The sequence below is a fragment of the Beta vulgaris genome, chromosome 1 (assembly GCF_026745355.1).
Source record: "Beta vulgaris subsp. vulgaris cultivar EL10 chromosome 1, EL10.2, whole genome shotgun sequence".
Taxonomy (NCBI): domain Eukaryota; kingdom Viridiplantae; phylum Streptophyta; class Magnoliopsida; order Caryophyllales; family Amaranthaceae; genus Beta; species Beta vulgaris.
This window is the reverse complement of record NC_079202.1, coordinates 52,626,927-52,640,994: the sequence shown is the minus strand read 5'-3', so window position 1 is coordinate 52,640,994 and position 14,068 is coordinate 52,626,927. Positions and strand designations below refer to the sequence as shown.

The window sequence follows — 14,068 nt, the reverse complement described above, 5'->3', positions numbered from 1 at the left end:
GAAAGTTTCTTATCAGTAAGGCAAGAGCTTTTAATTTTGCGACTGACAAGCAAATGAGGACTCGTCATGTAGAAGACTTTATTAAACAAAAACATTTTGTATAGGAAATAAAGTATATGATGGGGTATAACAAAAGTAAGAGAGAAATAGAAAAACGAAGCTAACCCACCCATTGTGAGAAAAAAAGATGAGTTGGTGGAAAATTAGCGAAATGTAAGATGCAAGAAGGAAGGGGAGAGTGAAAAAAAAATATAAAGACAACAAAAGCCAGTACGTCCATTCTAAATGCTCTGAAAGTTATGTGTCACCTTTTAAAGACGAATCTAAAAATTTAAAAATAGAAATACGATTATATATAGCCCATTAGACTCATGAAAAAAAATATACGCACTGCCAACTTATTTACCTTAAATTTATGGAGTCTTGTACATAATGAAGTATACACTATACAAAACAATTTTTTTTCGAGAGAGAGGCTCCGCCTTCTCTCTAGAAAAAAAAAACCCCTTGGCTCCCCCCAAAAGAAAACCCTAAAAACCCTAACCCCCAAATCAATTTCTTTAGAATTTGAAACCCTAGCTTCCTCTTTCTTCCTCCTAGATCTAGTCATTGTTATGACTTAGCTTTGTCTACTAGCCCAATTTTTCTTGTCCTCAATCGGACACTTGTTTTCTAGCCTCTTTTTTAAATCAGTCAATTTAGGAATGATTGTTCACGGTGTGGGTACAGTTTGTTCGTGGTGGTTCGTGAGCGTTCACGTCGCCGATGTTTCTTTCATCTCCGTGGTTGGCGACGATTCAAGGTATGGTGGTCACTTTGAGAAGGTTTTGGAGCTATCTCAGTTTTTGTGGTGTTTGTCTGGCCCCCCGTGACGGGTTTCACTCAATTGGACCTGGGGTGAAAGTGTTAACCGCGGCGGAGCTTCCACAAGTGTTCCTTTGTGCTCCTTTTTCTTCTTCTCGTTTACCTTGCTGTTTGTATGTTGTATCTTGTAACCATCCTTTGTGGTGTTTTAGGGGGTGTCTTTTGTTGTAGACACCTCCTAGCTTTCTCTCTTGATCAAAAAAAAAAAAAAAAATGGAGTCTCGTACATGGACTCTTGAGTCCAAGCATTGAGGTAAGGACTAAGGTATACAAAAACAATGTAGTTTTAGGGTAATAGTTTTGAGATCATATAAATCTATATACTTGTCCTACTCGGGCCCATAGAGAGAGGCGAAAGGAAACCAACCTCAAGGATCCTTGAGACGTGATAACCACTAGAACAACATACAACAATTTGATATTGGCATACATAGAGCTTCTCAAAACCCCATTTGAAAATTACTAATGTCATGAAATTATGTCCATTACAAGGTAAGTGCATAATGGGAGTAACAGAATAGCTTACATAACTGGTAACCCAAATTCCAGCTCATTGATGATTAACAACAATCCTCACAACTTTCACAAGTGCAAGATAAATGAAGATATAAAGTTCAGCAAGAGCACCTCCACGGTGAATCAAACTGTAGAAGATAAAGGTAACACCAACCGTGCAAAACTACAACATAGATGTATGTGGGCATGACTACAAGCCTCTAGGCTCCAGTGTCCTCGATAATTCGTGGTTAAAATTTTTCCAAGTTTTACGAAGAGCTATAAGGAAGATCCAACTAGTCTATAGGAATCCTGACGACCTTTTTGGTTCCGTTGCCCGAAGGATTAGCGACATTTTTGTTGCCTGGTGTACTTCCCCATGTACCTCCCATATATCTGGTAGATGGAAGGAGAGACCTTCCCCAGTCTGATATCCGATTCACTCCACTACCACTAGATCCTGCATCATCATAGAAAAGGATACATTAAACTCCACCTCGTCAACCTTAAGTTACCCAATGGCTACCACAACACATTAAATATCTTTGGAAGGAAGCTATTCGGGAACTTGTGCAAAAATGCGCTTGATATTAATGAACAAGTCCGAATACCCTTAATAAATACAGTAAGTCATTTTGTTCACATCATAAGGGAATGTTCATCTTTTCGCTACTTGTTATGTAACCCTCAAAAAGAGAATGTAAGATAAGTTCAGTAATTAGCCTCACTTGATTTAAGATAGCCTGACCATACACCAATAACTGACTTATGTCCACTTTTTTTTTTATCTGTTTTTTAAGATAACATGTACCAAATATAATTCAAGGCATTCTTCAGGGACAAGACACGTCTTACACCACAAAGTTATTCTTAATCTTCTTCTGGAAATGTAACATTAAAACTTAGCCACAGTATCACATATGGAAATAGCAGTTCATGGACAAAACTACAGGCGGCTTGTTTATTGTACTCATGAAAATATACAATCTTTCATGATGTACAAAGCATGATAGTTTCCACTTTACTAGAATATAACTAGATGGCAAATGCTAGTCATAGAACGAATTCTGAAATTATGTATCCAGAGATCAAACCCCCTGATGCTGCCATTTTTTGTATTATCATTAATGAAAGTATGAAACATAACAATGTATGCAGCAACAAGGCAATATATAGACGAGTAAATTCAAGGAAAGAGTTGTTCAAACACAAGTGAATAAGCTCGTCACCCCTACTAAAACAGTGGATACTGAACATACCTGGATCTGATGGCAGATGCTTTCCACCTTTGTCTTTCCAAGCCTCTTCAAAGCTTCCAAGTTCATCTGAAAAGGGTTAAAAAAAAAGTTTTCTTGACAACTGACAACTAATTAGCAGATAACAGTTTATTTGCTACAGATGTAGGATGAATCTCACCTTTATTGAGATTATGCAGTGTTTGCAACATGTCCACTTTGCCATCTGAATTTAGCTTCCTAGTAACTGAATGGCCCTATAAAACAAGTTGAGAGTAAGTATTGCTATTATCGGAAAACATTTCATGACTCCCTCAATGACAATTCAGATATTTTGGGACATTTTATTAGCTGTATGCCTCCCCTGTGTGAACATTTGGCTCATGGAGTGTAACTAGAAAGGCTGAAGCAAAAACCTTGTCATGAAGTCCCCTCGATATCCTATGTGTTGCTTCACCTGTTCTCTTGTCTGCCTCTTTGCAGTCTTCCATGATAATCTGGATGCCAGCGAAGCGTTTTGGTGTCAAAGACGTGAAAATGTCACACACTCACATGCATAAAATGATAAAATTATGAATACTTACTCCATCACTTCCCATTCTTCTGGTTGCTGAACTGGTGTAATACACTCCATCTACACCACCATATGTGACTTTGCAACTGTGTACTTTACATGATTGGACCTGTGAACCTCCAGCCTGGTTCAAGTCTGTCCTATACTTCGCTTTGTCATTACTGTCTGCCAAACATAAAAAGTTGAAAGATGATATACGGCAACTAAAAGAGAAGATAACATGAAATTTCAATTGTAATAATGCATATTTAACTCGTTTTTTAAATTATAGAGTATGAAGAGATTGTACTAATTTGAGCAACAAACATGGAAAGGCTCCAGAACACAAATGACAATCTTAAAGGGAAATATACTTGAAGGCACTTACCACCAGTTTCATCATCTGGATGATCAACATAAGGCTCATTGACAGGTCTACTACTCCTCTGATCTTCCTCAGCATTATCTTCCATTTCCTCTTCTATTTCATCATCGGAGCCAAGTTCCTCAATCATAGGTCCACTTGGTGGAACCACTAGGGGTGAATCAGGGACATAGCCATTTGAAGGAAACATATTACCGAATGGCCGTGTGAAAAATGGATCATCAAAAAGATTCCTCCCAAAAGTTGAACGACCAAAACTCCCAAAGTTTCCAAAACCACCAAACATGTCAAATGGGTCACTCAGCTGTGTGTCTCTCTCGTCCTGCATCTTCACCCTTTTGTAAATGCAAGTAATCTTAAGATTGAGGGGTTGTATAGAAAACCAAACAACACACATATTTATACAATAAGAAACACCAAGAACATAATAAATGCCATGAAAGTCGTCCTACGACCAGCATCCCTTATTTAGCATGTAGAGAAGAATAGCCTAATATGTTGTCATCAACCTCTCAATTATGGGATATTTGTCTAAAAAAGTTTTCAACTTATGCATCAAAATCCAATGCTAGATTTCACATACCCTCATTCAACAACATGAATAATTTTGTATCATCATCACGTCAAATATCATGATATTGGTTTGAGCACTAAAATTTAATCGAAAATACAAACAAAGAACAATCTTAACATTGTTCTAGTTTAAAAATCATATGGCAACTCAAATTTTCTTCTAACACAAAAATTACCACTTTTCAGGTGTCTACCACAACCGGCATATGCCGCACATGACGCACCCTTCAAGAGGAGCAGGTAATCGCCTAGTGACATTAGCATCACCTCAAATCTCAAAAATCCTGAAATTGAGTGTCACCCCTTGCAAGAAGGACCCTAAATTTCCCACCCTCCTTGCTAGGGACTTCAAACCTATCTTAAAAAAGTGGTGCACCCTTCAATAAATACACAACTTGAACTATTTGCTAATCACACATGTACAAATTTCCATTTCCTCTGTCATGTTCATTTCTTTCCTCAATCTAACCTTTCCCTCTTACCAAAGTAGTAGTATAGAACAAGTCCATAGTAAGTAATTGCACCATCAAGTCTTATCCCATGTAGAGCTGGCAAAGGTTGACCCAACCCGATAACCCGACCTGAAACTGACCTAAAAATTCTAGGTTTGGGTTGAGATTTTCGACTTGAAATAAAAAATGGGTCGACCCAACCCGATTCAAAAGTATAATGGGTTAGGTTCGGGTTTACTTGAACCTGAAAATAACCCGAATAACCTGATTTAGAAGTCGAGTTATTTTCAGGTCGGGTCAAGTTAAAATTAACCCGGACTTTCATAACTTATACGACCTATCTTCTGTTATACTTATTTGTATTCGGCCAAGCCCATTTCTTAGATCACCTAAATTTCATTTTAGGTCATTAATCCATACTTCATAACTTAACGTGTATAGTTAAATTTTAGTTAAGGTCATTCTGAGTTGGTTTCAGGTCAACTCGAAATTGGTAAGGTCGGGTTTGGGTTATGATTTTCAACGTGAAATTAGAATCAGAATTACACTGTCATCAATATTATTAATTTTAGCTAATACTTTCATTTTTAGCTTCTTGTATCTGCTAATATCATGTACCAAGATTTCATTTTTAGCTTCTTATATTTTAGGTCATTAATCCATACTTCATAACTTAACGTGTATAGTTAAATTTTAGTTAAGGTCATTCTGAGTTGGTTTCAGGTCAACTCGAAATTGGTAAGGTCGGGTTTGGGTTATGATTTTCAACGTGAAATTAGAATCAGAATTACACTGTCATCAATATTATTAATTTTAGCTAATACTTTCATTTTTAGCTTCTTGTATCTGCTAATATCATGTACCAAGATTTCATTTTTAGCTTCTTATATTTTAGGTCATTAATCCATACTTCATAACTTAACGTGTATAGTTAAATTTTAGTTAAGGTCATTCTGAGTTGGTTTCAGGTCAACTCGAAATTGGTAAGGTCGGGTTTGGGTTATGATTTTCAACCTGTAATTAGAATCAGAATTACACTGTCATCAATATTATTAATTTTAGCTAATACTTTCATTTTTAGCTTCTTATATCTGCTAATATCATGTACCAAGATTTCATTTTTAGCTTCTTATATTTTAGGACATTAATCCATACTTCATAACTTAACGTGTATGGTTAAATTTTAGTTCAGGTCATTCTGAGTTGGTTTCAGGTCAAGCTTGCATCAAAAGGAAAAAAAAAAACGCTAGAAGGAGGGGTCGAACCTCCGACCTTGTGGTTAACAGCCACACGCTCTAACCAACTGAGCTATTCCAGCTTGTTGGTATCTATCACTAATAATATTACTCAAGTACTAGAAATAAGAAATGACAAATGATGATAAAACCATTGAAAAACCACAAAGTTACAATGTCATACAAAAATCACCGAAAATCGAAAATTCAATGACCTTATAATAAAATCACCTATAAACAATAATTCTAATGATTTTTTCAAGAAGAAAGCATGTAAAAATAAATGGTAATTACGAAATTTAAGTCCCTAATTAAGTTGTTTAGAGAGAAAGGTAGAAGAGAGTACCTTGAATTGTCTGAAGAAGGAGAAATTTCTGGAGAAAGAAAGAAAGAAGTGGAAATATTTAATTAAAAATGTTTGTGTTTATATAGTTTTTTTTTTTTTTTTTGGTGAAAGAAGAGGATCACAGACCCAAGCAAACAAGAAATAAAACAAAATGTGTTTATATAGTGGACGTAACGTAACTTGAGTCAGACTCTAGAGACAACGGGAAAATTAATTGAACGTGATACGTGTCAGCCACTTTGAAATGGCAAATTTTCCGAAAAAATTAGAAAATAGATGAGTTGTTAAATGTCGATCTAAAATTTCTTATTTAACGCCCCAGATACGTATTTGATAATATTGATATTGTGTTTGTATATCCTCTTTTTACTCTTTCACTCACTTCCCCCTTGCCGACCCTCTTGTTATTTCACCACCACTATGATTTGCACCACTGTAACCACCACCACCAAATTTCCGGTAAGTTTGACATAATCACTAACAATTTAAAAATTAAAATTCTCTACTAATAAAATAAATATCGTGTGGTGTTCAAAATGGATGCCCCACCACAGGCATAAGACGTCTCGTCGTATATTTTTAAAAAAGATAAAAAAAAAAAAAGAATAACCCTAGGAGAGAGATTACAAAAACACTCCAAGGTATGGTGAGGGTGGTGGTGGGTGTGATTGTGGTGATCGTATGGCGACGCCAGTGGTAGTATGGAAGAAGAAGGGAAAGAGGAGAAAGAGAGAAAAGAAATGGAAGTATACACATAGAGTATAAAATTATTACATTTAGGGAACTAGTAAGAAATTCTAGGGCATCAAATAACAAAACCCAAAAATAATTAGAAGTAGGTAACTAGTATTTCATTTCTTTTTATGTGGGTGTCGTTTGGTTGAGCACAAGAACTAGAATTTATTTGGGACTAGAAAGATGTTTTTCCTATGTATAAGTAACTATCTTATATGCAATTAATGCGTGCAAAAACAGTTATAAACTTAAATTATGTAGTTATATCTATCCAAATCTTAATTTTTAACTAAAAAACTATACTTATTAAATTTGAAATATTGCCTTAAATTTGGTAGAGCTACCATGTAATTTGACCCTCTTTTTTCAAATTTATAAAAAAATATGTTTTGACTTTTTTATCTGAATGTATATTTATAATTTAGGATGGTCACCAAATCCTCCCATCTTTCCTTATATGACAAAGATTCAATGTTAAGCTAACATGACTCTAAAAGCTTTTAGGTTGGCGAATTATTACACAAGTTATTCAGTGAACTGAGTGATGACGGTTGGATGTGAAGTGAAAACTGAAATTGAGCATAAATTTGATTTTTAATGATATCAAAAGTTAAGAACTAATCTGTGCGAATTTCCTCCATGAGATTATTTCCTACAAATCCCTCATACTCCGTTTTTATATGTGATTTTCTTCACTTCCTCCGTTTCATGATACTCGCTACCCTTTTCATTGTGAAAAGTTTCATATTACTTGCTACACTTCTTTTTTGGACAATAAACTTTCTCTATCTCTCTCCTCTCACATGGGTCCTTTTTCTTTTTACTCTCTACCTCTTTCTTCTCCAAAAATTGTCTAGAAGTCCGTGAATTGAGAAGTGTAGCGAATAATATGAAACAGAGGAAGTAAAATTTTGCAATTTGGTGTAGCAATATGACCGAAAAAGAGGAAGTGGCAAAATAAGATACAAAAGAATGAAAGGAGGAACCTCAACAATCAATGCGTTTTGAACTGAAAAGAGCACAAGCGAAGTTCAGTTCATCAGTGGCTCCCCCTTCCTGAACTACTTTCACATTGGAAAAGATCTCTATTCCATGTTTTTGTACCACACTGAGTGCCACCCATTCTTATAATAGCCAGGTATCAAATCCGCAAGTGTACCTGCACTTTGGCTTCAGAAGTTTCGACTCGTTTCTTCGTGTTGGCAATACTAACCACTAACAGCTACTAATATAGTCACTGCCATGAGAAATGTAATGTAACCATCCAACTTACAAGCAGATTGAAACCCATCAAGAAATCAAGAAAGGAAGCAGCAAAAGGATTTATTACTCCATCAGCTTAAGAAATTAGTAAAACACTGTGGAATGGCAACAACCCATAATATGTCCCCCTTGCTAGTTGTTAGTTTGCTAAAACTCTGCAAAATTGCACTTTTCATATACCAAAAATTACAACACGAAAACAAAAATACTGACATTTTTGAAATGATTCTAGGATCTCTTCAAAAAATTATCCGATATTGCCATCTTCAGGATCCAGCTAAAATAGAATGTGTAGTGTTCGCAGATCTCTGTGAAGAACCCTGCTTTTTCTCAGGTGGCAAACCATTCCATCTTCATACAAGTGAAAGAAAAGGTCGGTCCTCATTTCTTAAGAGGGTTCATCCTTTCCCTAAGGTAATATAACTTGGCTCTCCTCACTTTCTTCTTATCCAGCACTTTTATCTCCTTTATGTTAGGTGAGTACCTGTTACCATAAACCACAGGCCTTTAATAATCCAGACATGAACAACTCTGCATTTGTAAGTCACTCTAATATTATCAATCAATTTTCCTAGAGAGGAAGAACACCATACAACAATCCAATATTATTCCTATAGAGACAGACTATTAAAGCGAGGTCACCACGAGATCTGTAGCAAAGTCTGAAAGGGATATGCATGGTTTCCTAGAAAAGGAAAATCGTTAAGGGTTTAGAACAAACCAAATCAGCCTCCTCTGACCATTTTCAAGGGTATTACCCGGCCAGAATAGACTGTTTAGTCTTTGGTCCGTTTAGCCTGATTTTACTGGGCCCAGCAAATTATGCCAAGGGCCGAATTGTTTTTTGTGTGGCCCGAATATAGAGTATTAGTCTTAGATTTTGTAGGATGAGACAGAGATCTGGTTTAAGTTATCCAGAATCACATACATTGGGAGAAGACTCTCAACTCCAACTCCGGCAACTAGCCTCCTTATTCTAAATGTTGAATTTAACCCTGCATTTCGTCTCGCTATAACAATCCCTTTTATCGTAGTGATACGTCGTTTGTTTTCAGGAACTTCCTGTTATGACACATGAAAACACAAACACAGCCAAACGAAAATTAGAATATATTATCGACAATCCTCATCCCAGCATGTTAGCAAATCAATAGTTGCCTCTACCAAGTTATACATACCAATTTGAGCTGGATGATATAACCTGGCTTGATATCCGGAATTTCTCTCTGTCCCTTCACCTCCTGAACTGCTTCTTTATCCAGAATCTGTTGAGAACACGTCGGATAGAGCATAAGAACGAACACAAATTGCATAGATTCTTCGGGAAAGAGATATACAGCAGAAGCAAGTATACCTGCATTATATGTCGCGCTGTTTTGTCAAGCCTCTTAAATTTTATACGAGTAGGCACATCAACTTCAGGAGCTGTAGAATCTTGTGTGGTTGATGCCACAGGGTTAACAGCTGTTGTGAAACGCCTATGAAACAAACATGCACCGGATCCATGCTTTGTAGCACAGTCACAGCCAATTTTCCTTCCCTGAAAAAGGTCAAGTCTATAAACAACACTTTTGAACTCAAAAACAGACCCCCACAAGAAGGAAAAAAAGTCATGGTTCTTATTCTTCCTTCTCCTGATCATTATTTTCGTTTTTCATGGAATTAAAAGAAAATTAGTCCACAATTAGCTACAACTTTTGCAGTCGCAAATTGAATCCTAAATAGGTTTGTTTATATTAAGATAAAGCAAAATGACACACATTCAGTTGAGCTTTCAGCCAAACCAATGAGCACAGGAAGGGAAAGAAACAACCGACAGCCTGTTCAACAAGAAAAAAGTAGATGCCACATTGAAAAACACCACTGCAAGCATAGCCTACCTGGAAAAAAGGTAAGACAAACAGAAGGACAGGGAGAAGTGGAAGAAATGACAGGAAAAGGAGAAGGGTGTGTTTAACTTTGGAGTTTGGACTAGTGAGTAACAATATCACATGGCAAACTGGCAGTGACCTGAATGCCACCTTCCCTTATCCAGCATCTATTGAAGTCAACAAGGTAATTAATTATCATAATTTATTGGAACAAAAAAAATTTGGAATCAACTCCATCTTTGGAATGAGAGAAATGAATTAGAAGGTATAAGAATGAATTCAGGTCTCAAACCAGATCTCAGTGGATGGCAGAAGTGCGTGATGATGGTTGTCACTTGTTAGGAGTTAGGACATGGTGGAGGAACCCTACTACCTTTATATGGAAGTAAATTACTCCCCTCTAAGAAGGGGTAGGAGAGTCTACCTTTATCTGGGAACGATTTTACCCTCCTAGTCTGCAGTCTATTTTACATAACAATGAACCTCCCACAATATTTTTCAAAGTAATAACCCTAATTGAATTCAAGAGCTGTCCCACTATACATGAGATCAATATGTTATGATAAATCAAACACCAAAATCATAAAATACCCTCATCAGGCAATCAGATCTCAGCTTTCCTAACTGCCAAACCCCTAGATTCCGTGTTAAAACTTTTGAGGGAATATGAACATGGACTTGGGCTACCCAAATATGATGAGAGTTTGGACCACTCACAAGAAGGTTCCAATTCCATATTAAGCAATAGGTAATAAATGAAGTAGCTCTTCAAGCTCTAAGTTGCTGATTTATCTCAACTCTTTTTTAACACGGGATGAGTCGCATGTGTAGAAAATAATGGGGATCCACACTTCTCACAAATGAATCTCTCCTAAAGTTAAGGAAACAAAAGAGATAACATCAATAATCCTCGATGAGGATGAGCATCCAATATAGACCTAGTGCTTTACAAATTACTTAATAACCCCCAATGAAACTAGATCTGCGATACCCACATATGAAAAGGAGGGTTTGGACCGCTTACAAGATCAAATAAGGTTCCATCCCAAAACCAGATTAGCAATAGGGGAATAGCTCCTTCACCCTATAAGTTGGTAAGCACCTCTCCTATTTTCCAATGTGACACAACCCGTATTTAGACAAAAGAGTGAGGCTAACATTTTGCAGACAATTAGCCATACCCCATTATTTACTCTTCAAGTAACAAACAGCCATCATAGGCAACATAAACCTCCACCAAAGCGCTCTCTCTCTCTCTCTCTCTCTTTCTCTCTCTCTCTCTCTCTTTCTCTCTTTCTCTCTTTCTCTCTCTCTCTTTCACTTTTCGGTCTGAATTCTCTTATTTTCCTCTTCTTTTCCCAATTGACTGCATCAAAACATATATATCTTATAAGAAGGCTACCCTTTACACGACCCCAATACTTAAGCTCACTATCCTTTACTTGTCTTACTCATTATGATAGACATAGATTTAGCACATGCCACAACAAAGTTTCGCATAATTGGAGAATACTGTGAATAATATTACACACTCCCCCACAGGTCACAAAATAACTGCTAAGTGTTTCATCCACGAGTTGCCGAGTTGGAGATCCTAAAATGAACTTCATGTGAACATGAAACCATTTTTTGTGGCACGAACGAAATCTATGTGTTAATCAATTCTGTTAAGCAAAACAGAGTCTCAAAAATCAGTGGAACAATAATCCCTTAACCTTCAATCCACATCTTCTAAAATGCCAAAAAAAATATGAATGTTTCGTCATCTTTAACGAAACTTACAGGTCTACAGACCCAGAGGCTAGAAGAGCTTTCAGCCTTTCACAATCCACATGACAACAAGTATGATGTATTCCCCGGCAGGCCGGAACCTAAACATTACGCAGCCTGACACCTTCAAATTCAAAAACTGAAATCTGCTATAAAAAATTTCAAACACCAATACTTTATCTATTTACATAAAAGAATAACTTATAATTTATTTAAAATGAAAAGCATGATTGGGCTGAATTCTGAAGAATAAATATTTACATGGATTTGACCATCTGAAGATAATGGTTTCCAGCAAGAAATAGCAAAGACTAAATTTTAAAAAAAGAGACTTTTTAAACTTTATTTCTCGCCAGGAAAAATTGAGAGATAAAAGAGGTGGAAGAGAATAGAGAAGGAAAGGTATGGGCATCGAGTGAAAATGAAACATTCCTTTCCTTGACAAAGAAAATTTTTCCACCTAAAAAACCATTTCAACCCAAACTTTGGAGAACTATTTTTCCTAAGGTATGAAATCTCCCTCACCCGGCCAGCTCAAACACACCCTAAGGAGAAGAGCCAACCCTCCTATCAGGATATATATCTTCCAGCATACAATTGAGTGACATGATTAAATGAAGGGCCTTGATGCATAGTGTACAGAATATCTATCTGCCTATCGATTTCTCGAATTAATAATTCTACACAAACAAAAAAAACATTCACATTCTCCTCCCCAATGTCAGAAACATCATCCATTTTTCTGCACACATCTTATGATCAAACATAAGAATGGTTTTAATGAATGTCATACTCCTCGTCGACAGCACCAATAACTTCACGATTCACAAATTAGATTTAAGACCACAAATTCCAAGAAACTAATAACATAAACACAACCCTATTGAGTCCAAAACCAACTGGAAAGAACAAGACCAATACACTCCCAACTCAAAAACACAAAACTTCATGAAATAATTCCATAAGTCCAGTAATAGCAACATGCCCCTAATATCATTAATCAATTTTGGGCCCAATAATATGATGCATCATGTTGCGAGAACAATTATTCAATAAGTAAGAAAAAAATCAGAGGAAATAAAGGAAATGCAAGTTACCGAAGCGATGGAGGAGAGAGAATTGAAGCTGCGAATGTTCGAGGGGATGTTCTCGGAGTTGATTTTACACTGCGATCGAACTGCCCTAATTAGGGATTGCATCTGAAATTTTGGGGAAAATAATCAATTTGATTAGTTAAAAGATTAAAAGTGATTGATGAACTTGGGAGAAGAAAGAAATACGAATATTTAAGAGTTCGTATTGAAGTTTAATGGCGATAAATGTTACCATTGTTGTCGACGAAGAAGTCCCGCAAAACCCTAATTTCTCACTGTTTTTGGGTTTAATGGAACTTGGAAGTTGGGAGGGTTTATGAAGTTTATCGACCAAGATAGTTACACTTGCACACTTACACTTTAGGCAGAAATGGAGCTCTTTCTTCCTTTCGTAACTTAGTTATAGCATTAGCTCCGTTGTTTCTTTCTGCCTGTAATGGTTCGATTTTTACATCGTTCACGAACTCTATTTAGTTGATATGATATTTGGTGATTTATTATTTATGTCGAAAATTTTTGGTAATTTATAGTTAAGAAAAAAACATATTTATGTGAAATCTTATTAAATTAATTTTATATTTTTTAAATATTTAATTTTCATAATTTATAGTTGTTATTGTTTAGTGTTATAACAGGTGGTATATAATAGAAAAATGATGAAGGGAAGGAGGGTGTTATTGTGAGATCTCTGCATAATACCAGGTGAGAAATAACGAAGGGAATGAGGGTGTTATCTCTGCAATTTCAGGTGACAAATGACAATACATAGACATAGGACGAGGATTTGGAAATTAGAAGTCTGAGTGAAAGGTAGATTTTATTTTTGAGTGAAAGATAGACGACGTTCCACTTTAGTTAAAAATAGAAGGATCTTCCACTTTAGTTTAAATGCTTCCATCTTACTCCTCTCTTTCTCAATCACAATTGTTATTCCAAGCACTTTGTAGTGATTCGACATGACTGATCAAACAATTTGTAGTGATTGAGCATATGATCACAATTCAACAATTGCAGCGCAAAGTTTCACGTCTTTCTCTCCTCAAATAACGGAAATCACAAGATTAAATCATAAAACTAAAATTAACTTGTAGCAATTAGACGTTCTGTTTAATTATTCAAATAGACAACAATGGTGTTGGGTCTTTAACACATATTTATCATTGAAGCCCAACTAGAATGAAGTTAAAAACATTGTAC

The 14,068-nt window shown here is 36.0% G+C and overlaps 2 protein-coding genes and 1 non-coding gene across 4 annotated transcripts; all 3 read right to left on the bottom strand.

Annotated features, from left to right (window-relative positions):
• Window positions 1-1,301: 1,301 nt before the first annotated feature.
• On the bottom strand, window positions 1,302-6,286 carry LOC104905400 (hypothetical protein). Of its 2 annotated transcripts, none has more exons than XM_010693939.3 (7): window positions 6,139-6,286; window positions 3,536-3,867; window positions 3,179-3,333; window positions 3,011-3,091; window positions 2,776-2,851; window positions 2,619-2,684; window positions 1,302-1,819 (listed from the first exon to the last, which is right to left on the bottom strand). In XM_010693939.3, the coding sequence occupies exons 2-7, from the start codon at window positions 3,858-3,860 to the stop codon at window positions 1,656-1,658; spliced, it is 867 nt and encodes a 288-aa protein (XP_010692241.2). In that variant the 5' UTR covers window positions 3,861-3,867; window positions 6,139-6,286; the 3' UTR covers window positions 1,302-1,655. The 2 variants fall into 2 exon arrangements, with proteins under 2 accessions (XP_010692241.2, XP_010692243.2); XM_010693941.4 differs by having other exon boundaries at window positions 3,536-3,854; window positions 6,139-6,280.
• Window positions 5,802-5,875, bottom strand: TRNAN-GUU (transfer RNA asparagine (anticodon GUU)). The gene has a single exon. It is a non-coding gene; the product is annotated as a tRNA-Asn (tRNA).
• Window positions 6,287-8,171: 1,885 nt separating the features above from the next.
• Window positions 8,172-13,332, bottom strand: LOC104905401 (50S ribosomal protein L19, chloroplastic). Its single transcript, XM_010693943.4, has 6 exons — window positions 13,104-13,332; window positions 12,875-12,976; window positions 9,491-9,676; window positions 9,315-9,401; window positions 9,065-9,198; window positions 8,172-8,620 (listed from the first exon to the last, which is right to left on the bottom strand). Exons 1-6 carry the CDS (start codon window positions 13,104-13,106, stop codon window positions 8,518-8,520), a joined length of 615 nt encoding a protein of 204 aa, XP_010692245.2. The 5' UTR covers window positions 13,107-13,332; the 3' UTR covers window positions 8,172-8,517.
• Window positions 13,333-14,068: the final 736 nt, after the last annotated feature.